At 41.2% G+C, this 20,704-nt stretch overlaps 2 protein-coding genes across 4 annotated transcripts; both read right to left on the reverse strand.

The window, feature by feature from the left end:
- Positions 1–950: 950 nt before the first annotated feature.
- RPF2 (ribosome production factor 2 homolog) lies at positions 951–12,235 on the reverse strand. The gene is made up of 10 exons (XM_005485049.4): positions 12,118–12,235; positions 10,880–11,012; positions 10,051–10,088; positions 9,258–9,297; positions 7,390–7,471; positions 7,223–7,299; positions 6,804–6,903; positions 2,673–2,775; positions 1,629–1,773; positions 951–1,331 (listed from the first exon to the last, which is right to left on the reverse strand). Exons 1-10 carry the CDS (start codon positions 12,138–12,140, stop codon positions 1,152–1,154), a joined length of 921 nt encoding a protein of 306 aa, XP_005485106.1. The 5' UTR covers positions 12,141–12,235; the 3' UTR covers positions 951–1,151.
- Positions 12,236–14,104: 1,869 nt separating this feature from the next.
- Positions 14,105–20,704, reverse strand: GTF3C6 (general transcription factor IIIC subunit 6). Of its 3 annotated transcripts, none has more exons than XM_074537950.1 (6): positions 20,418–20,704; positions 19,466–19,546; positions 17,163–17,226; positions 16,566–16,610; positions 16,318–16,431; positions 14,105–14,750 (listed from the first exon to the last, which is right to left on the reverse strand). In XM_074537950.1, exons 1-6 carry the CDS (start codon positions 20,481–20,483, stop codon positions 14,455–14,457), a joined length of 666 nt encoding a protein of 221 aa, XP_074394051.1. In that variant the 5' UTR covers positions 20,484–20,704; the 3' UTR covers positions 14,105–14,454. The 3 variants fall into 3 exon arrangements, with proteins under 3 accessions (XP_074394051.1, XP_074394053.1, XP_074394054.1); XM_074537952.1 differs by having other exon boundaries at positions 16,318–16,428; positions 20,418–20,703; XM_074537953.1 differs by lacking the exon at positions 20,418–20,704 and adding an exon at positions 19,940–20,405.

The following is a 20,704-nucleotide window of genomic DNA, read 5'->3' on the forward strand; positions in this document are numbered from 1 at the left end:
AAAAAGTCTAGCTGAGTCTGCACTAACTCATGAGCACAAAATTGGGAGGAAAGCAGGGTAAGAAGAAAAAATATTTGAAAAAATTAACCTTTAGTGGTTGCTCCACATATTTCCATTCTGGGTACAAATCAGGCAGCAAAGACTGAAATTCAACCTGTAAAGGTTTCATTTATGCCTAAAGTAAATATCAGGTACTTTGCTACCATGGTGATGAACACAGTGAAAACACCTTAAGCACTCCCACTTCTGCCAGTGCAATAATCAGAAGCAAAGCCTGGCTATCACATATATATTGAGCTCACACTTTAGAAAATGTATTGAATGTTGCAGCTGTGCAAAATCTGACATACATAAACAATAAATGAACAGAGAGGTTGTGCATATAATGCACATTCATTGCACTGGTCCTCCAAAGAATGCGTAAGAACTGACTGATCAAGGGCTCCCAAGAAAACGGCAATAAAACAAAAGTTTCTGGGGGAAGGGAACCTCAATCCATCCCACACTGCCCAAAACCTGGAGAGGGACTGCAGTTCAACAGAAGAGCACATGAAGGGCAGCACAGAAGAATTTAAGCCTCTCCCACCAGCAAGAGGTGTGGGAGTGCTTCATTTGAGACACAATTTAAATGCCTCTATGCTAAAAGCACAAAGCATGGGGGATATTAGGAAGAAATTATTTTGTGTGTGGGTGGTAAGGCACTGGAACAGGTTGCCCAGAGAAGCTGGGGATGCCCCATCTCTGGAAGGGTTCAAGACCAAGTTGGATGGGGCCTTGAGCAGCCTGGTCTAGTAGAAAATGTCCCTACTCATGGCAAAGGGGTTGGAATCAGATGATTTTTAAAGTCCCTTCCAATCCACTCTGTGAAATTGTGCAGGATATGAGTCACCTGTTTGACTCTGATACATTGTTAATACCAAGAAACAAACACTCGGCTTTGGAAAACTAAGAAAGTTATATAATATTTTTTATTTTAAATAACCAAGCTCCATGTTAAAGCTCAATACCTCAGTGTTCCCTTTAAAATGACAAATTATTTAAAAGATTTTTTGTTACAAAACTGAAGCTAACAGCAGCTCAATCTTTAACGTCTGACAATTTATATTACAACATATATACTAAATTTGAAAGCACAAAACTGTCCCAGACTGTCAAGCTGACTTTGGCTTTTTGGGAGTAGCCCCACCATCTTGAGCTGACTTCTCTGCTGGCCTCTTTTTTAAGCCTTTCATTTTCCGTGTCTGCAGTTTACTGAGATCCTGCCTCTGCATGTGGATTCGGCCGTAAGTCGTACCAAGGGCATCGTGGGAGATATTCTTTTTCTTCTTAGGCTGCAAGGGAAGAGCAATGTTAATAGTTCTGAGTACAGTCCCAGGGCTCTGGTGAGAATCAGGTGCCCAAAAGCAAGGCCTCATACACTGGTTGGAGAGACTAAGATCTGTGCTGTGTGTTCTGTGTGCTTCCAGAGGAGAGTCTGGCTGCCAGCTGAGCACCACAAAAGTGCTGTGGCCCCAGGAATGTCAGCTGGACTCGAAAGTAAGCTCTGGTCAAACACACAACAAGTAATACTTCAGCCTTTGCTCTTCTTCAGAGAGATGTGAAAGCAATGCCCTTCCCAAGGTACATACCTTCAGGCCTTTTGGCTGTTTCAAAGACAGCTTATAAAGGTCATCTGAGGCTAAATGTGTCCTCCTCATAACCAGATCTAATGAAGGTCCCATCTCTTCCAGTTCAATTCTGGGTATTTTACAGCCAGATTTCTTCAGAAGCACTCTAGGAGGAGAAAACCAATGAAAACCAACATTGTCCCCTGTGCTAGAGATTAATCCATCTTCCTTAACAGGTCATTCAATCCTGCAGTTCAAAATACTATTGTATTTTGGGAAGGCATCCATCAATAACAGTTTATAATAAATCAGTCCCATTACAATTTGAACACATCCAAAATATGACCTGGCTAATGTAATTTATTATTTTTTTTAACAAGACCAGTATAATCAGCATCACTTTTAAAACTTAGCCCCAGCACTCTGAAAGCCATATCACTTTTCAAAATCAAAACAGCACCCTGGGTATTATTAGACATAAAAAAATTCACTATAATTTACAGCAAAATAATCTGAGCACTTATCTGAGGAAGTGTTTTGGTTCTTTGTTTTTAAGAGTGAGGCTGATTAAAATGATTTTATATTAAGAAAAATCAAAATCACACGGAACACAAACTATGAATGTTCACAGTCTCCTAAGGCAGGGAGTGACTGTGAGGGTGAACACCAATGCAACAAGAAAGATTTCCTTGTCCTGCCTTTTCCTGGTTTTCCTTGTGCATCTCTGTCTGCAGCCTATCCCCTGTTGTTCCCTGGCAAACACCTAAGTGAGGAGAGCTGTAGAAATCAGCCTGAGAACAGACTAAGGCCATCAAGTCTAATGTACCCAGAATTCACTAAGCTAATTCACACCACCTTACTAACCAAGCCATATGAAAGAGCAATCCTGAGCCAGGAGGAGCTCAACAAGGAAGGAGGCAGCACACCTATGGCTTACATGCTTGTCTTCTGCTGTACAAATTACACTGGAGCACCTCTACACATGGCATGTTCTAAATGCAGCTCAAGCCAGTTCAATTTCACAACTAAGGTTTTGTACCAAAACCCAGACAAACAGATACTCACTTGTAGCTTCTCATGTAAATTTTCCCATCTACAGCTGTGAAATGCAGAACGTACTCTAAACCAGCCAGACGAATATTGGGCACAGTGGGACCTCTGAAGAAATCTGAGGGAGTATTTAAAAGGAATAAATGGCAGGTTCTTGGCTGAAAACAAAACCAACAGATACCTGTAACAAATTGGTGATGTGATGTGGGCCCATTTTGAAACAGGAATCTCAAGAAATAGCCCCTACTTCCAACTGCAGCCTGGCCAATACACAGGAGATAAATTTAACATTGCACATTTTGGTGTGCACTGGTGAATCCAAAAGAGCAAATACACTTTCAGAGAAGTAACTTGGCATTATTGAGCTAATGGGAATAATTGCATTGTCTATTCTTTTAAATAGCCATCTCTAAAATCGGGGGGAAAATCACCTTATTTGGTGTTTAGGCCAGTCAATGCTCAGACAAACACAGATCAGTACAGAGAAGCCATTTCCTCAGGCATCTATTTAAAGACATCATTCAAACCTAATACTTAAATCTTAATCATAACCAGATTTGGAACAGTAGAAAGAGGAATCGAAACCAGTACACAACAGAACAAAACTCCACCTATTCTTACCTACATTTTCTCTCTCTGACTTTGGGAAGAAGTTTAGATATAGAATTTCTTTCATATGTCTCTCACAACAAGGTACTCCTGTCCTCTATGTAAAGCAGTATTTGTCATTATGTCTAATGTTTTCTCCATTAATAAGCAACACATCTATGAAAGTAAGGCACTTCAAATATTTGCCCAGTTTGCAAAGAGAACACTGAAATACAGGTTAAATACAAAATGGGCTGCCTCTAGCAAGATTCTTATATCAGGCTATGAAAATATACTGTGCAATCAGAGAGCCTGCAACGAGCACAGCAATCTGTCCAACATATGCAGAGGGTGGAGAAAGAATGTGACCTTGATCAAGGGAACAAGGTGTGCTAATAAACATGACAGGGCAATGCTGAAACATAGGAGAACAGCTAACAGATGCAAAACACATCACTCTTTTCTGCTCTACCCTGCTTTCAGACCCCTTGGCTACTTGTCTTTTCCTTCACCTTTTTGAAACAGTATAAGCACTGGAGAGCTTATACTCTTTAGAGTATCCAAAACACAGTTTGGCTGGCAAATAACAGATGGAGTCAGCCCAGGAAACTTTCTTGGTCAATTAAATATTCTCTTATTTTGAGTCTAACTTGTAGTTAGAGGAAAAGTTGCAAATAAAACATTTTGTTCACTTGTGGCATATTTTTTTCCCTTCAGTTAGTTCCCTGCAGGTACACAAGCTTACATTCACAGTGGTTTTATTGGCAACACCTCCCTTTCATATTTTCCTGTGGCATCATACATCTTTTTACCCACAGGATGATCTCTTCCCATAAATGCAGGTGGTCAGGAATTTGTTTCCTGGCAACACCAAACAGCTGCAGAAACCTTACACTTCAGTACACCCAGAGAGTTGAAGTTTTTTAAACATACTCTTAATTTACAACTCTTGCTTTGGTTGGACTAGAGACTTGCTTTCTCCTTTCTTTCCATTCCTAGCTCTCTCTGCCCCTGGTCCTCAAACATGTTCCCAGAAAGTCTAATTTACTCCTTCATACAGAGAGCTTTTCAGGACCTTTCTATTTCCAGATTAAATTCTTAATTGATTTTTGAATGTAACTCCTTCTGTATCAATTTGTATCCAAAAGCTGGTAACACTGTATTCTATGTAGCTTTGGTTAGCCAGAAAGCAGTTTAAACATTTCCCAGCCATCCCTTTCCTGGCCAGAAAAAGCTCTCAAATCCTTTCAAACACTCAAAAAGAGTCTGTGTGAGGAAGGATGTTTGAAGACCAAAGGCAACAGCCAATTTAACATTGCAGAAATCTGCAAACCAACATTTAGAAAGCGTATAAGCATGCCCTATAGTGGTCTGGCCATTTTCAGGATAAAATAGACGTGCAATAACAGAACTAACAACAAGCAGGCAGTGTTGTAAGAGCTGAAACATAGATGCTGGCAGAAATTAGAATGTCATTAAATGCATTCCAAGACTTACATAATTTAAATGGACTACACTACCACTTGGAGACCAATGAAAACCAAAAGAGAAAAAGTGGTACGTCTTTATCTTCCAGGTCTCTAAAGAAAATGCATCCATCATTTATTTCTCCTAAACAGCTTCTTCCACTTCACAGTTTACCCAGACTGTAGCATTAGGTTACCATGAAGACAATAATTCACCCTTGCCCTTAACTTTACCAAGAAACTACTGTAAGATGATTGTCCAAACATACATAAGGCCTTTTGATGTCACAAAAGCCAATGAAAGCTTGGCTGCTCCTCAGCATCACTGGCATCACTGCTTTGGCAACAAGAAGCTGTCAGCTATCTGATATTCCCTCTGGGATCCCAACAATACTGGTACAGCAACAAAATATTTGCAGCTGTTGTAATAAAGACATTCTTGTATATTAGCAAGAGTAGCAGCTTAAGGCAACCATCTTTTGCAGAAATGGAACAAATCACTTCTTCCTTATTGGTTAAGGGCAGTTTTGAAGCAGATCAGATTAATACCCAAACGATTTCAATTTGTGAGTGATACCTTCAGGCCTTTACTCTCCTTAACCTTTTTCTTTGACTATTGTTGTGCATCTGGGTATTTCACAGAACTCAGTAGCATAATTAAGACCTGGAGTACTTGGCATATGTTCAAGAAGATTGAGTGTGGAGTACATTTGACTGCCAAGTCATTCATGGCTAACAAACAGGGGAGGAGCAAGGACAGGCGAACACCAGGAGACAGAGGAAGGACTGCTCAGTTATTTGGCAACTATCTTACTATGCATGTTTGCCATTTCAGCTGTTTGGTCGCGGGCTGCTTGAGCACATCTGGATGCCCAAAACTGCACAGATGCCTGAACAAGATACACTTCAGAAAATGCACTTGCTTCCTGTGTCAATACCCATTTACAGTGACACAAGCATGCAGCAGCAAAACTTAGTTATCTTTGTATTCAGGCATCTTCAAAAATGCATAAGCTCAGTTATCACCCTTTCACCCATCCCCAAGAACCAATCAACTGTATTGAGAGGAAGAAAATTTACTCCTCTCCTGCTCCCTTTCAGTCTCATTCCAGATGAAACATCTTGCTTTAAGGAATAATACTAAGGAAAAAAAATCTCTTTTTTAGGGGGTCTGTTTTTAAAGGGCAATCTTTTACCCATTTGCCTAGAAATCTAGAAACCTAAGAAAGGAACTGAAAGAACAAGACTGTGCTTACTGGGCCAGGTTCAGTATTTTACCAGAATTTAAAAAAATAGACAAACAAAAAACCTAATCTACTTTTAGGAAAACTATTAAAAAGAAAAATCACTCCACCTACTTACTAGATCTAGTTTTGCCAAGCAAGAAGCATTTTTTCAGTGCCAAGAGATGCAATATCCTGTAACTTCTTTGTCTAGAACGTATAGCTTCTATAAAGCTACAATGTTCTTTATCTTCCAGAGCCTCCAACTTAAGGATAATAAAAAACTTCATGCCAGTTTGTTCCCTAAGCTCCAAGCCTACCTTAAAGTTAGGGCACAATTTATCTACAGCTGATTTTTACTGCAGGTGTTCTCTCCAAATATTCTAAACAATGGCATGCTTGTTAGAATTGGTGGAATTCCCAAGAAAAACTGCTTTCAACACAGAAATAGAAGCTGAATTAGACTGAATTGACTTTTCTGTAAACAAAAAACATCCCACTTTCTGAACTTAATCCACTGATTTTAATTTAGACACTTCAAAACATTTGGTTAGAAAAGTGACAACCCAGTACAATTACAAGGAAAGTACATTTTGGAAAACCAATTTTCCCACAACCTAAGTAATGAATTCTAGTGAATATGAAGTTTCATCTTCAGAGTCTTTTAGGACATTCTTTTTTCCTCCCTTTAAAAGTCATCACTATTAGTTAACTTTAATTTTATGTGACATGAAACCTACAAGTGCTAGTTCTTGTTTTCCTTCTGTGCTGAACATAAGCAAGCATTTATTGGCAAACCAGCTTTTCCCAAAAGATCACATTATTACAGATCCATGGAATCCTACTGCCCAAATAATCAAAATACTGACCAATAAGAAGGCTCTTCAGTCTTCTGTATTCTTCATTCACATCAAACATGTCACCAGCAAATATCAACATAGGTTTTGTCCCTTCAGGACACTTACTGTTCTGTGGAATAAGAATTTTAAAACAACAAAAATTCAGACAGTTAGGGAACATATAATTGATTTAATAGCTGGCCAGTCATTCAACACTGAAAGAAAAACTGCTGTGACCTGTGATCAACAGGAACAGAATAGACTAACGAAACTAAATTAAAAAGCAGAGCATAAAATTAACATTCTGGAGTACACAAATTGACAATCCTCATATACTGCATTAAACACTTCTATTAAACACCGTGATTCATTTCAGGGAACAGAAGAAATTGCAACCAAAACATTCCACCAGTAGGTGTCGCTGAAATACGGAATTAGCAATTCCTTACCTTGATATCTTTCAGGGCTACAAACTTCTCAACGCCCAGCTCAATCATGTCTAGCACGTGGTAGTCAAACATGCGACCTGTGAGAGTAAAAAAGAAAATCCAGCTATTTAAATACTCACTGAAAACTACACATACCATCCCAAAAAAAGCCAAGTGAGATTTATTACCTATTATCAGGTTGTTAGGTCGCTTCTTATTGTGAGATCCAAAGAGAAACAGAGAACAATCTGATTTCTTGGAAAAAAACTCCTGCAATTGAAGAATATAATCAAACTTTTGAGTTGCAGTTCACAGGGTTTAAAACATACTGCAAAGGCATATGGCACAAACATATGAGCTTAGGAGCTACTTAATGAGAACAACTGCACTTACCAGAAGAGTTTTGAGCATGTCATGAGTGTTTTTCAGCAGTTACGTTAAACTGACAGCAGGATTCAAGATTCAAATAATTTCTTTTTTTATTTACCATTGCATCTTAAAATACAAGTCAGGCAATTTTTTCTTGCTAATTTATCTATTACCCTTTCTTGTAATTCCTGGTTATTTGATTTTCCACAAGATACTTTCAACCACTTCTCCTTGACTGACAAATAAGTATTGTCAAGCTGGCTACCATTTTAATGTCTCACTGCAGTTTCCCAACTAAGCTTTATGCAGTGTATTGGCCTTGCCTGACAGCTTCTGAACAGCCAGTTAATTCCCTCAACAGCCAGGCTAGCAACATCTGCACTTGGCACAAGAGTCCTACTACAGAGCAACTTCATGTCAATTTATTATTTAAGACTAAGATGCTACCTAAAACCAAGCCAGTGGTGACTATCACAGAGATTTTTTCTCCAGGAGGAACAGATTGGAGAACTTACTATGGTACAATGTCCACAGCCAACATTACAGCAGTTCTTTCTAAAGATGTCCAGCTCCAAAGTCTTTTTATACACTTCTGCCTGCCAAGGCAGCTCCTCACCTTGTGTATCAAGAGTGACATAAACACAGAGAACTTACCCAGTGCTTCCCACAAGCACTTGGCACTTGTGAAGCACACAAGGACACTTCATCTCCCACCCCTGCAACAGCAGCAGCTCAGAGAGGACATTGCAGCTCTGGCCCTCTGGGAGGTCAGAGAGACACTTGCAGAGGCTGGACTAATTGCATGTACAAATCACACAGCTCAGCACCGAGTTTTGCCACCAGATCCCTGAGAAATGCTGACTCTAGACAGGCCAAGAACAGAGCAGAGGGGACTCTCCTTGAAACATGTGCTCATATAGCTCTGTTAGTCACTGTGTGTTGATATCTGTGCGCTCTCTAAAAGCTGTATATTTTATTAAAGAGATGTAAAAACCTCAAATTCTTTGAATGTGCCCTGCACATACTGCAACAACACACACATTGCAAAACTACCCTTTAAAAAAAAGCCTCTAGCCAGCCAGGATTGCTGCTAAGGGACTGAAAGGGGCTTGGTGAGCTTTTCCACCAGCTCCCTGGGCACCCTTGATGGATCCCATGTAGCCCCAGAGACGTGTGTCTGAGTGGTGTAGCAGGACACCAACCATCTCTTCCTGCATTATGGGGACTTCATTCTGCACCCTGTCCCTGTCTTCCAGCTCAGGGTACCCAGAGAGCAACTGCTGCTGCTATTATAGGCAAAGAAGGCATTAAGTACCTCAGCATTTTCCTCATCCTTTGTCCCTGTGTTTCCCTCTGCATCCAGTAAAGGATGGAGATTCTCTTTAGCCCTCACTTTGTTGGTAATCTAATTGCAAAAACATTTTTAATTGTCTTTTATGGCAGTAACCAGATTAAATTCTAGTTGGGCTTGGACCCTTCTAATTTTCTCCCTGCATACCCTCACAACATCTTTGTGGTCCTCCTGAGTGGCCTGCCTCTTCCAAAAGCAATAGACTCTCTTTTTACCCCTGAGTTCCAGCAAAGCTCTATGCACACAGGCTATTCTTCCTTCCTGATGGTTCATCTTTTGGCACACAAGGATAGCCTGCTCAAAACTGTTGTAAGAGAAAACATTGTTTATACTTACCAATGATGTTTGGTCCTCAAAAGGCCTGGTAATATTTTTCCTAAGAGAAGGAGAAAAAAACAAGTTAAAAAAAACCAAAAAAAACCAAAAAACCAAAACCAACCAACCAAACAAAAAACCCGCAACCAAACAAACCACACCAAAACAACCCAACCAACCAACCCAAAACAAAAAACAAAAAAAGAAAACAACCCCACCCCCACCCCCCCACAAAAAAAAACCAAAACAACAAAAAAAAAAACCAGAACTGGCCCATTTCTTATTAATTCTCTGATAATAAAAAGTTCTGCATTCTACCAGAAACTCCAGCAGTAAAGGCTCAGTTTGAGTTCAAATCACAAGTCCTATGACTACTGCCAGGAATGCCTCAGTGCCATCACTGCCATTCCAAGTACTTTCCTTCACATTTCCTGTCTCCTGGGGCCTGCAGAACACCACCACCACTACCACCAGTGACACTATGAGTAAATGCCTTTGCCTGTTCATTCATAAATTTAGACAACAATTTACAGTTGTTTCTGCAATACATTCATGCAGACACTGGGTTCCCGTTTTGAACAAGACTTAGAGCTGAATCCTGCTCTGTACCAGCTGCCACAGAACAGGGCTCAGCACCAATGCTGATCACAGGTAGCTTGTTCCCACTCTATTTAGAATTATCACCAGTCATCTTCTGCACCCTGGTCATTGTTCAAGCCCCCAGGCTATCCTGCATCTCTATTCATGCCCTGAAACTCCCCCAAAATAAAAGCTGTTTGTCTGCCAGAAGACTCAAAGATGTCAGATTCCTTACCTTTTATACAGTACAGCAAAAGGCTTCTTCACAGCATACTGCAAAACACAAAGTTTAACACATGTCACCTCTAAAGCATGTACAGCACTGCTGTTTTTACAACCCAACAGTTTACAGGAACATGTGAAACAGTAACTATGCAAAGCAGCCTAGAAGAAGGTACCTCAAAAGACCTGCTCACAGTAATACTCTTCGAGCTGGTGACAATCTTGTTTCCAAATTAATTGCACAAGAAACTATTTGTAGAAACCGAGAAATAAAAAAATAACTGAGCAACAGCTGAAATCAAAGCAATCCCTCTGCTTCTAAGAGGTATAAGGAAAAACAGGGAGAGAACAACAACTTGATTATAGAAGCATAAAAGAATAGGAAAACAACAAAGCAAAGAGAAAACAAGTATAGGAACAGCTATAATATTTTGAGCTATAGAGTTAGGAGACAAGTTTGGTAACTTAGTTTTAGGAGAGGCTGAAAGCTCCCTATCAATACACACAGTCAGCTTACAGGATTCTGGGACATGACTTAGCTGTGTGATACAGTCCCAATTCTGTACCTAATCCTCTTAATCCTCTTGTTTTCAAACAGACTTGGCAACACTTCATTTATACACTAGACAATTGTGAAAAAATAAAAGAGCAAGCTCAACATTTCTGGCAAAGAAGAAACTGGAAGAAAGCAATCTTCCTTAAGAAGCAGGTAATGACACCTTTGGAGTTCAGGTCATTCCGAGATTTGGGGTACAGGGAGAGTATGAAAATACTGATAGTGCAGCAGAGACAGAAAATTGTAAGAAAGAGAGGGAAGTTGCATACTGTGTCAAACAACTTACAATGTCTTTAAGCACTTCAGTCACTGTTAAATTGGCATTTCCACCTTTTATGAGCATAGCATTTTTTGTATTTTCATTTAGCTTGGGTTCTCTCTTCTCAAGAAATCTTTTTGCTCTCTTAGTTTTCGGCTTTCTGTAACAAGAAATTAAAAGTTAAAAGCTTAATATATGTAACAAGACTCGACACTACAGAAAACGGTGAAGCCTAACAAGAATTGGAATAAACTGTTCAAGTAACTTGTTTCAATTACTCAAACTAATCCCAACCTGCAGAATTACAATCAATGGCAAAAGCCCTGTCTCAAGTGAATGTGTTTTTACTGCCACTCCTCTTCCTCTCTGTCCCCCCAAATTAGCAAAGGTCATTTTACAGTATTGTGCTTTTCAGTTTCTGCTAATTTAGAGCTCAAGCTATACTAGAATTCCCAGTCTACTACCAGGCTGAAGGATTCACCTACCACCCTCAATAAGCCAGAAACTTGCTTATGAGAAGAAAATAAAGTTTCTCAAAGACCACCAACAGCCCCCAAAATAAAAGCACAGCTACAGCACTTCTATGTGTTGTGTCAGGAACCACCGATGAAGGCTGGGCACTATCCAGGTGAAATACTGCAGCCTTCACAGGGGCACAGACCTTAGACACATCAGTGGCTACGTGGCTTAAGAATTACAGCTCTCCACTAGATTATCTTCTCAGTAAAGCATTAGTTTTATTTTCTTCTTTAAAACAAACAATACCCCCCCCACCCATAGGTATCCTAGCATCGTCAGGGGTGGAACGGCGCTCTGGAGATCATTGAGTCCAACCCCCTAGGCAAGGCAGGGTAACCCGGAGCAGGCGCCACAGGAACATGTCCAGGTGGGTTTGGACTGTCTCCAGAGAGGGACACTCCAGGATGTCCCTGGGCAGCCTGTTCCAGCGGCCTGTCACTGAAAAGGAGTTCCTCCGCACGTTGAGGTGCGACTTCTGGTGTTTTAGTTTATGGCAACTCTTCCCCATGCATCACTGCAACTTCAGAAATGAATTCTCTCAGGTGTACGCAAACCCACAGATTCAACACCAGCTTGTCACCGCGGTTATTTTAAGCCACCAACTGAGCAAGGGCTGTTTGGCCGCCACTAAAAAGACGGCCACCGCACGTTTTCTATGAGGCTTTGCTCTCTGCTGGCTCCGGCAGTGCACCCCGCCCGGGCCGCCGCCCGTCCCGTTTTCCGGAGCGGTTCCCCGGCACACTCACACCACCCGATCCAGCGCATCCATCGCTGCCCTCACGTGCGGAACGCCGCGCCGGAGCCGCCGCGCGCGTCACATCCGCCGGCCGGGCAGGCGGGGCGGGGCACGGCGCATGCGCGAGGCGCGGCCCCACGCTATCGCCCCACGGGGCGGAGGGGAATCCATGCGGTGAGCGGCTGAGGGTGCTTGGGCTGTTCAGCCTGGAATGGAGGAGGCTGAGGGGAGACCTCATCGCAGTCCGCCACTTCCTCCTCAGAGGAAGAGGGGGACAGACACTGATTTCTGGTGACCAATGCCAGGACCTGAGGGAATGGCCTGAAGTTGTGTCAGGGGAGGGTTAGGTTGGATATCAGGAAAAGGTGCTTCACCCAGAGGTTGTATGGTTGCAAAAGTTAGGGTTAACAGTAATAGGAACAAAAGCTCTACCATTAGAAATAACACTTAAAATATTAGAAGACCCCATCATTATTATGAATGTACTCATTGTGTGTGATATACATAAAACGTTTTCAAAAAATAATACTGATTACCAGATAAACTAGAACAAAGAAACAGCTCCAGTGTAGCACTGAAAGAAAAGGCTGAGAGGGCTGGAAACCAATGCTGCTGGAACACTCCTTGTACATAGGGAAAAAACTGACACACATAGTGCTAGACTAAGTAACCAGTTAGCAAAACATGGGAGAGTTGCTGTGTTTGCACTCTGTCAGAGGACAAACTCCCGAAGCACCTCTCGTTCTCGGTGGCTGAAGCAGCCATAGCAAGAGCCCTCCCTGCAGGAGGCTCAGCTGCCACCGAGCACACCACAAACCCTCCCTCCGGCACTCAAGAGCCTGCGTATTCCCCGGATCGTTATTCCAGTTATAATTGTCCTCCATCTATCAGCACCACACAAATCAAGCGTGAATGATGATGTTTTTAAACTTCCATGGTTGCAGTTAAATCCAGAGGGATGGCTGTGCGGTCTCCCAGAAACCTCAAATGCAACACTACCATGTGAAAGATCCACACCCAGGCTGAAGGCACACAGAGCATGTTCCCTTTCCTTCCTCTCCCTGCCTCCCTTTCCCCTAGGATTCAAGTTGCTTCTACACAGAAAAAAAAAAGGGAGTAATGGGATTGATGGTTTGAAACTGTTACTGTTTTAATGACTTCTCTTTACTGATGCTGTGCTGTGAACAACGCTGTGGGTGAGCTTCTGCTCTGCTCATTACTAATTAAGGTATTACATAATCATACTGGAATTAATCAGGTGTTCTCATTCTCACAGCACTGTTGCAGTGTTTTGAGGGAGGCAGAGAAAGGTAGGAAATAAGAAGGGTCAGGGAGAAAATGTCTTCTGTTTTAAAATTGTTGTGCTTTTGAAAACATTATCCCGAGTGCACCACACACTCAACTGTGATACACAACGGTGTGTGGCAGAACAAGTGATGTAGCAGTATCAACCCACAGACTAGCTAGGCAGCAGAATACAATCACATGGACTAGTCTGGGAACCACTGATACATGGGTACAGGATCTCAAGCATAAAACCCTTCAGGAAAATGCCAAAGAGGAAGATTAGAGACAAGAAGTTACTGTGAGGAAAAAGAAAAACGAGGTGACCACATTTCCTTTTGTATAACACACATTATATTATACAGAAAATGGGGGAAGCAGTGTGACAGATGCCTCTTTAAGACATGGATTTAATTTGCTGACAAGTTTGCAGAGGTTTTCAAGACTTGAGTAGAAAAGCCCTGACCAACTTGCCCTGAATTTCAGTGTTGATCCTATTTTACATAAGAAGCTAGATGGGAGACCCCCTAAAGTCTCTTCCCACATGGAAGATTTCTAAACTTCATCAAGGAGACAAAGGCACTAGAAAGAATCTGAACTAAGCAATTTGAGGAGCATTCAATAAGCCACACTTACTTGATTTGTTTTCTTTCAATAACTGCAGTACAAGAGCAGACAGAGTATGTGGCTGAATACAACACACAAGGTGAAGCTGTAGTTGAAAAATTCAGGTCTTTATTTTAAACAATGATGTTTCTTTCTTTTTACAAAATGTTTCAGACTGTACAATACATCAACATTTTTCTAAGCTAGGAGTTTCTTTTAATTATGTAACCACTTCCACTTGTCCAGTTTTGAGGTAGTGATACATACATTTCCAGTCAGTAATTTTAAAAAACAATTAAGCCCTTCCCACTATAATTAAAACACAAAAGCAATGCACAAGAACATAATGTCTGTTTTTCCACTATCCATTTTTCAGAGAAGGTGGAAACCATGTCATGGTCTATAAAGGTTGGCCCATTAATTCTGTGAAGAAGTCCTGAAAAGATCAGAGTTAGTATCATGGAGGTACATCCTCTAAGGCAGCATATCCAGAAGGAGATTGCTCTGCCCCAGAAGCAGAGCTGTCAGGCAAAGGAACAGGGGCATCCATTTCCAAGCTGGGCTGCTTTTCCAGGTCACAGTTCATGTTAGAATTGCCTTGGCCACTCACCTCTCCCTCTGACTCTTCTGTCAATTTATCTTGGGCCTGAGCTGACTCCTCAGAATCATCCTTTTCAGGCAGAAAACTGCAAATCATATTAAGCCTGCTGTAGGAAAAATCTCTGTCCTTGATCTGCAACCACTCTACTCCACCTGATGTAAAGAAGGAAAATTCTGCTAGTGACAAAAGGAGTTAACAGCTGTTTTTAACTGAAGTTCACTGTTATTAAGGCTGAGCCAGACCAAGACCAAAGTAAAAGAACCACTTAGAATACAAAGATGTGCATATTCCTCTCCTATTACTTTTCACATACCCATTTACTACTTCTCATAGTCAGAAAATACAATGCAGGACTAAAAAGATCTTTCCTCTGATCCAGTGTGGCAGTTCCCATTGTAGTTAGGTGTCTGATGCCACTGTCAGGCTCTTAAAATAACTTAGACATTAATCAAAATGCAGAGAAAATATTTCACGAATGCAATGAAGACAATAGAATATTTGTTCACCTAAATATTAGATCTTCAGGCAATAGGTAATGACAACAGAGATAGGACACAAGTTCTTGCACTGTCTTTAACTCAAGTGTAACAATAAGTTGGAACAACAGGTTGAAACCAACCCCAAACAGAAATGGGATTCCACTCCCATTTTGATTTTTACTCAGTACATGTTGTCAGTTCTCAAGATGTTATAGTTACTTTGTATGCACAAGTTAAATTCCTTCACAGTACAGAAACAAAGTGGTTTTCAGTATTTATCAGCAGTACTGCTGCTCCAGAATAAAAAAGGCTTTTGTATTAAGCAAAATACTCTCTAGTCTCAATTTAATATTACTTAGACTAGCAAAATAATGCTTTCAGTTTAACATTACATAATTAATTCTACAGAGAGAAGTGTTACTTGGTGGTGATAGGAATGCTGATGTTTGGTTAGATTCTAATTGACATTTCATTTTATACCTCCTATGGCCAGTGTCCTGCTGACTGCTCATATTTAAGGTAAAATGGCTATATATTATTAGAATATGAAGCAGTAACACTGACTTGAGTGAAAAAAAGAAGCAAAAAGCAGTAGGTCAGCTCTAATGAATACTGCTATACATAGTAATACTATATAGTATATATAATACTATTTGACTACATAGTCAAATACACTCGGTATTTGACTTTGTAAAAGTTCTGACTTCTGTACAAAAAAATAAATAAAGCAAACATATGAACCCCAAGTTCTGCCTACAGAATGAAAACCAATATAAATAGATCTTCTAAGTACGTCTTTGCAAGTAATTTACATTCATTTCCATTTAACTGTAAATTCATTAAGTACAATTCAGTTCTTTTCAACAATTACAGAGATTCAGAATGTCCTTAGAAAAAATTATGGAAGTAGGGAAAAAAAAAATTCAAGAAAGAACAACTAAACAGCACCTCTGATTTTGAAACTTCTATATGACAGAAGAATGTACCATGGAGCATCAGTGTATGTTTTCCCTGCTCTTACACTTCTTTGTAGTCATCTCCTAGTAGTGATTTCTGGAGGCAGCACTGCTCAGAAATGTATTTAACTCTTTAATTTAAATATACACATATGGTGCCTAAAGAAGCAAGTTCCTTTAACTTCCTGCATGCTCTTGAATCAAACACTTAATGAAGGCTGACTCTCCTTGTGGATTAAGCATAATCCACTCATGTCCACATGCATAAGAGCAGAATCACTCACCAATATTCTCTTCTCCTTCCTTCTTTTCTGTCAGAAGGGTCCGTGTCATGTTCAACTTCTTCACTGTGTGGCACTTGTACTTCAGTTGTACTTTTTGGTTGCCTTCTGCATCTACTAAGAAGAGAGGAGAAAACACAATACCCAAACCTCAATCATTATAGTGAATTCCACTGGCAACTGAAACAAGATAAATATTTTTAGCCTCCTCAGCTACTGGAACAAACAGAACATCAAATCACAACAATTACCTTGCTCTGTGTTTTCTTCAAAAACCACACAGGTTCCCAAGGCATCTATGAAAAACAAAGTGAGAAAGTTTGAGAGACTAATTTGTATCAGCTGCAGGTGATGCATCCACTGGGCCAGCTGTGGGAATGTCCTGACTTCCAGCCCCTCACAGGGGCACAGCACTGTTCAGGAACTCAGAGCAGGCAGGAGTATCACAGTCATTGGGATCACTACAAGGGAGGGTCCCAGAGCATTTTCTCCCAGACCAGTGTTGTCACCATAGAGCAAATGAAAGAACTACAGATTGCACAATGTGCCAGTCCTGCTCACACAGGAGACAACAGCACGTGAAGGCATTTTATATCCCACATTTCTGTCTGCAGTAATACTGGCTGGTGCACCCCAGAGTCAGCTTCCACACATACCTTCCCTGGAAGTACCATGGATGCATGGCTAACTCAGCAGTGAGCTCAGAGTGCTGCTGCTCTACATGCTGTTATACAAGTGCCCACAACTACTGCATCTCACAGGACCAACTGCACAACACCACCTGATGTTCAAGAAGTTCCTAGGGTCACATGAAAAGGGACAGATTGGATTCACATCAGTTGTCCTACCTTCATATTCTCCTGCAAATACATATCTGTCCACTTGTAAAATGGGCCTCTCTGTCTCTATTCCCTATGTAAAGAAGGAAAAAATTGCATAATGTCAGGTCTGTATTAGCCCAGGTGCATTTCTCACTGTAAAACTAGCAAAGACAGACATAGCAGAATTTAGATTATATCAATTCCTCATCACACATGTTTCTTTAAGTATATTAAATACAAAAAAACCCCAGATTATACTCTTTTAATAATCATAATAAAACCTAGTACAGAACAGTAGAGAATATGCTCTAGTATATTAAAACAAGTTCAGATCAAATGGCAGCCAACAGTCTATTTAAGTACTGTTACTTCCTCTAGGAAATTAATGTAACCTCCATTTCAAATTAACAAAAATTTAGGTGTTTGCATGAAGATTATGTTATTTTCTAAGCTTCAACTAATACAAGTTCTAGAAAGTGGAATAACTTTAAAATAACTTCTTCAGACAGGGTGAAGAAGTCCAGCATAAGGTATTACATCAGCACCAGAAGTGCCACTGTAGGTCACAGAAGCTTCTGTGATCACTGTGTGTCTCTGTTGGGAAGGGGCTGGAAATTGTTGCTATCTTATTTTTTTTTAAACAAGGAGTGGAAGAGTAAGGAAGCACTTCTGTCAGTTCATTCCCTTCCTCTAGAGCACAGGTTTTCCAAATACACAAGCCAGCATCCCATTTTTCTTTTATAATATATATCTACATACTGTATTTTGATAAAAATCAATGTCTGAACAGAAGACACTAATAAAAGCAAAATGTCTTTGAATAGTACCTTGTGAACATCAGAATTATTCAGGACATGAAGACAAGCACTTGCTAAAGGTTTTGAAGATAAGAAATTACATTATAAATTGCATAAAATACAGAATATCACACAGGCTAATGTGAATTTGTGCAATTTTCCTCTTATATATTTCTGTGTTTCAAAAGTACAAGATCAACAAGATTTAAGCTCTGGGATTCCCTTTCTTCTGCATAAATTGAGAACACAAATAACACTAAGCTACCACATAGAACATATATTTGTGGGTTTTTTTCCTTCTACAATAAATAAATACAATTAATAACACATCAGTACTAAAGAATAGCATTATAGGGATTTTACATTCAAAATTTTATTTCTTTGGCTGATTTGCATTCCTTTGTGGACTATGCAGACTTGGAGACTGTCTTCCCCTGATGCCACCAGCGACACAGAAAACTTGCTAAACACAGTAACACAGAGCAGACACTTTAATTAAAGTTTTAACAACAGCGGTCTCTTAGGAAAAGTCTCTTGGAATGCTTACTCTGTGGAGTGAACTCAGGTAGATATGGATACAAGTAGGACACAGCATGGATACTTTAACCTTTTACTAGTAACATTACCAGGGAATCACAAAGCACAACATCTGAAAGAATCCCACCCGCAGTACTGCAGCATCTGCAGCCATTCGCCATCAGCATGAACGATACATGTAACACATTTCAAGAGATTAGATCAGATCAAGGAGGGAAACCTGCATATCCATCTAAAGATGAATATTTCAGGAATTTTGATTGTATTTCTACTTCTGAGACATTCAGAACTGATTTTACCACTCATCTATTGCGATCAGTAGCACACTCAGATGTTCTCTTCCATCTTTTCAGCCTATAATAAAGGTCTACTTTGAGAAAGTACAAGTGCTGCTGATTTGCAAATACTATCTATACAACTCTCATAGCCTACATAAGTTTTGAAGGGCAAATAAAATCGGTCCTATACAGATAAAGTGATTAAAAACTCAAAAGGAACAGTTCAAGGAAATCAGATTCCTACGATAACCCTACAGTGAAGAAAAAAACATCCAAAACTGTTCATGAAATGCTTAATGCCCAAGCCTTTACAAGCCTTGAACTTGCCAGGTCACGTCTGCAAAAAGCCCTATTGTAAATACAGTGCAAAACTTCAATATTTTGCTTTACCTGTCTGCTGTTTTCCAGGTATTCAAATAAGTGTGATTAACATTTATGGTTTTTTAGAAAAATTAACTTAACATCTTGAAATCAGAGTAGATACTGGTCCAAGCTTATATACACTTCTGAAAAAGTTTCCTTATATTTGTGCAATAATATATTCAAAGACTTTATGCTGTTTCTGAGAGCCCACAACATGCAGCCAAGCACAACATACATAATTCTCTATCAAAGATTTGATCTAATGTTATTACATCAAAAAACTTAGAAGCAGCCTCACTCCCTTGTTCACATCCGTAATAACTTACCCCTTTCCTATTGTGCTGTAATCACTCACCAAAATCTTGCACTTGTTTTCACATTTTTCTAGGAAGTCTGAATCAATAATTCCTGATAGCTCAACCATGACCAGTTGCTCCTACAAGAAAAGTTGATCGTGTACAGCTATAACAGAACTCAGGGGGGGAAAAAAAAGGCGTCCCCAAAATCCATCTTTACCAATAAGAACAGCATACAAAGACACATCCTTTCAGGATAAACAGACCCCAAGAGACACCTGTTTCACAACCTGGCCTTTTCTTCCTAGCGAGCAATGGGGGAGCACTTTTTTCACCCCTGGAAAACGAGCATCAGTAGGGCTCTGGGGGAGATCCTACAGCACCTCCCAGTACCCAAAGAGGGCCTACAAGAGAGCTGGAGAGGGACTTGTTACAAGGGCCTGTGGTGACAGGACAAGGAGTAAGAGATTTAAATCAAGAGTGGGTTTAGATTAGATACTGAAAATTTCATTAATGAAAGTAATTTTCTTTACTGAGGGAAGAGGTGTGGCACCGGAACAGATTGCCCAGAGAATTTGTGGATGACCCATCCTCCGAAGTGTCCATGGCCAGGCTGGAAGAGGCTTTAAGCAACTTGTTCTAGTGGAAGGAGTCGCTGCCCATGGCAGGGGTCTGGAGCCAGATAATTTTTAAAGGCCCTTGAAACCCAAACCCTTCTCTAATTCTGTGATTTCATGGCGGTAGGAAGCAACAGAAACTGCAAATGCGCTCTCTGACCACGCCGTTTTCGGGGAAGCCCGAGAAAGAAGAGCCAGAACCCCACAGCTCTGGGCACGGCACCGCTATGGGGACTGAGAAACCCTCCGGCCCCAGGGAAACGCTCTCTGTCCGCGGCCGGCCCCTCTCCCTGCCGGCCCCTCCGGCCGGGCGGAGCGGGGCCGGGCCACGCCCCGCGGGGGGCCGGACCCTTCCCCAGGGCCGGGGAGCGCCCCGGTGTCGGCATCCACCAACCTCCACCTCGTCCTCCTCCGCTCCGTCGCTCCTCCCGCCCTCGCTGCCCGCCGCCGCCGCCGCCATGTCGCCAGAGCCCGCCCCGCGCTCGCCTTAGTGCGCACCACGTGGGGGCCGCGCCACCATCTTAGAGCGGAGCGGCCCCGCGGCTGGAGAGGGGCGGTGCCGCTCCTTCTTCGGCGCCGCTCCGCCCTCGAGGCCGCGCCTTCCTTAGCGCCGCTCCGCCCTCAGCACCGCGCCTCCCTCAGAGCTGTTCCGCCCTCGGGGCCGCTCCGCCCTCAGCACCG

The sequence above is a fragment of the Zonotrichia albicollis genome, chromosome 3 (genome assembly GCF_047830755.1).
Source record: "Zonotrichia albicollis isolate bZonAlb1 chromosome 3, bZonAlb1.hap1, whole genome shotgun sequence".
NCBI lineage: Eukaryota > Metazoa > Chordata > Aves > Passeriformes > Passerellidae > Zonotrichia > Zonotrichia albicollis.

Excerpts from the sequence above, each read along its gene's own strand:
- RPF2 (XM_005485049.4), bottom strand. The coding sequence starts at position 12,140 with ATGGATGCGCTGGATCGGGTGGT. Across the intron at positions 11,013-12,117 it reads GATGCGCTGGATCGGGTGGT|AAAGCCGAAAACTAAGAGAG; the intron begins GTGAGTGTGCCG and ends TTCTTGTTACAG. Across the intron at positions 7,300-7,389 it reads ACCTAACAACCTGATAATAG|GTCGCATGTTTGACTACCAC; the intron begins GTAATAAATCTC and ends TTACTCTCACAG.
- GTF3C6 (XM_074537950.1), bottom strand. The coding sequence starts at position 20,483 with ATGGCGGCGGCGGCGGCGGGCAGCGAGGGCGGGAGGAGCGACGGAGCG. Across the intron at positions 17,227-19,465 it reads AAAACAAGTGCAAGATTTTG|GGAATAGAGACAGAGAGGCC; the intron begins GTGAGTGATTAC and ends TTCTTTACATAG. Across the intron at positions 16,432-16,565 it reads TGAAGAAAACACAGAGCAAG|TAGATGCAGAAGGCAACCAA; the intron begins GTAATTGTTGTG and ends CTCTCTTCTTAG.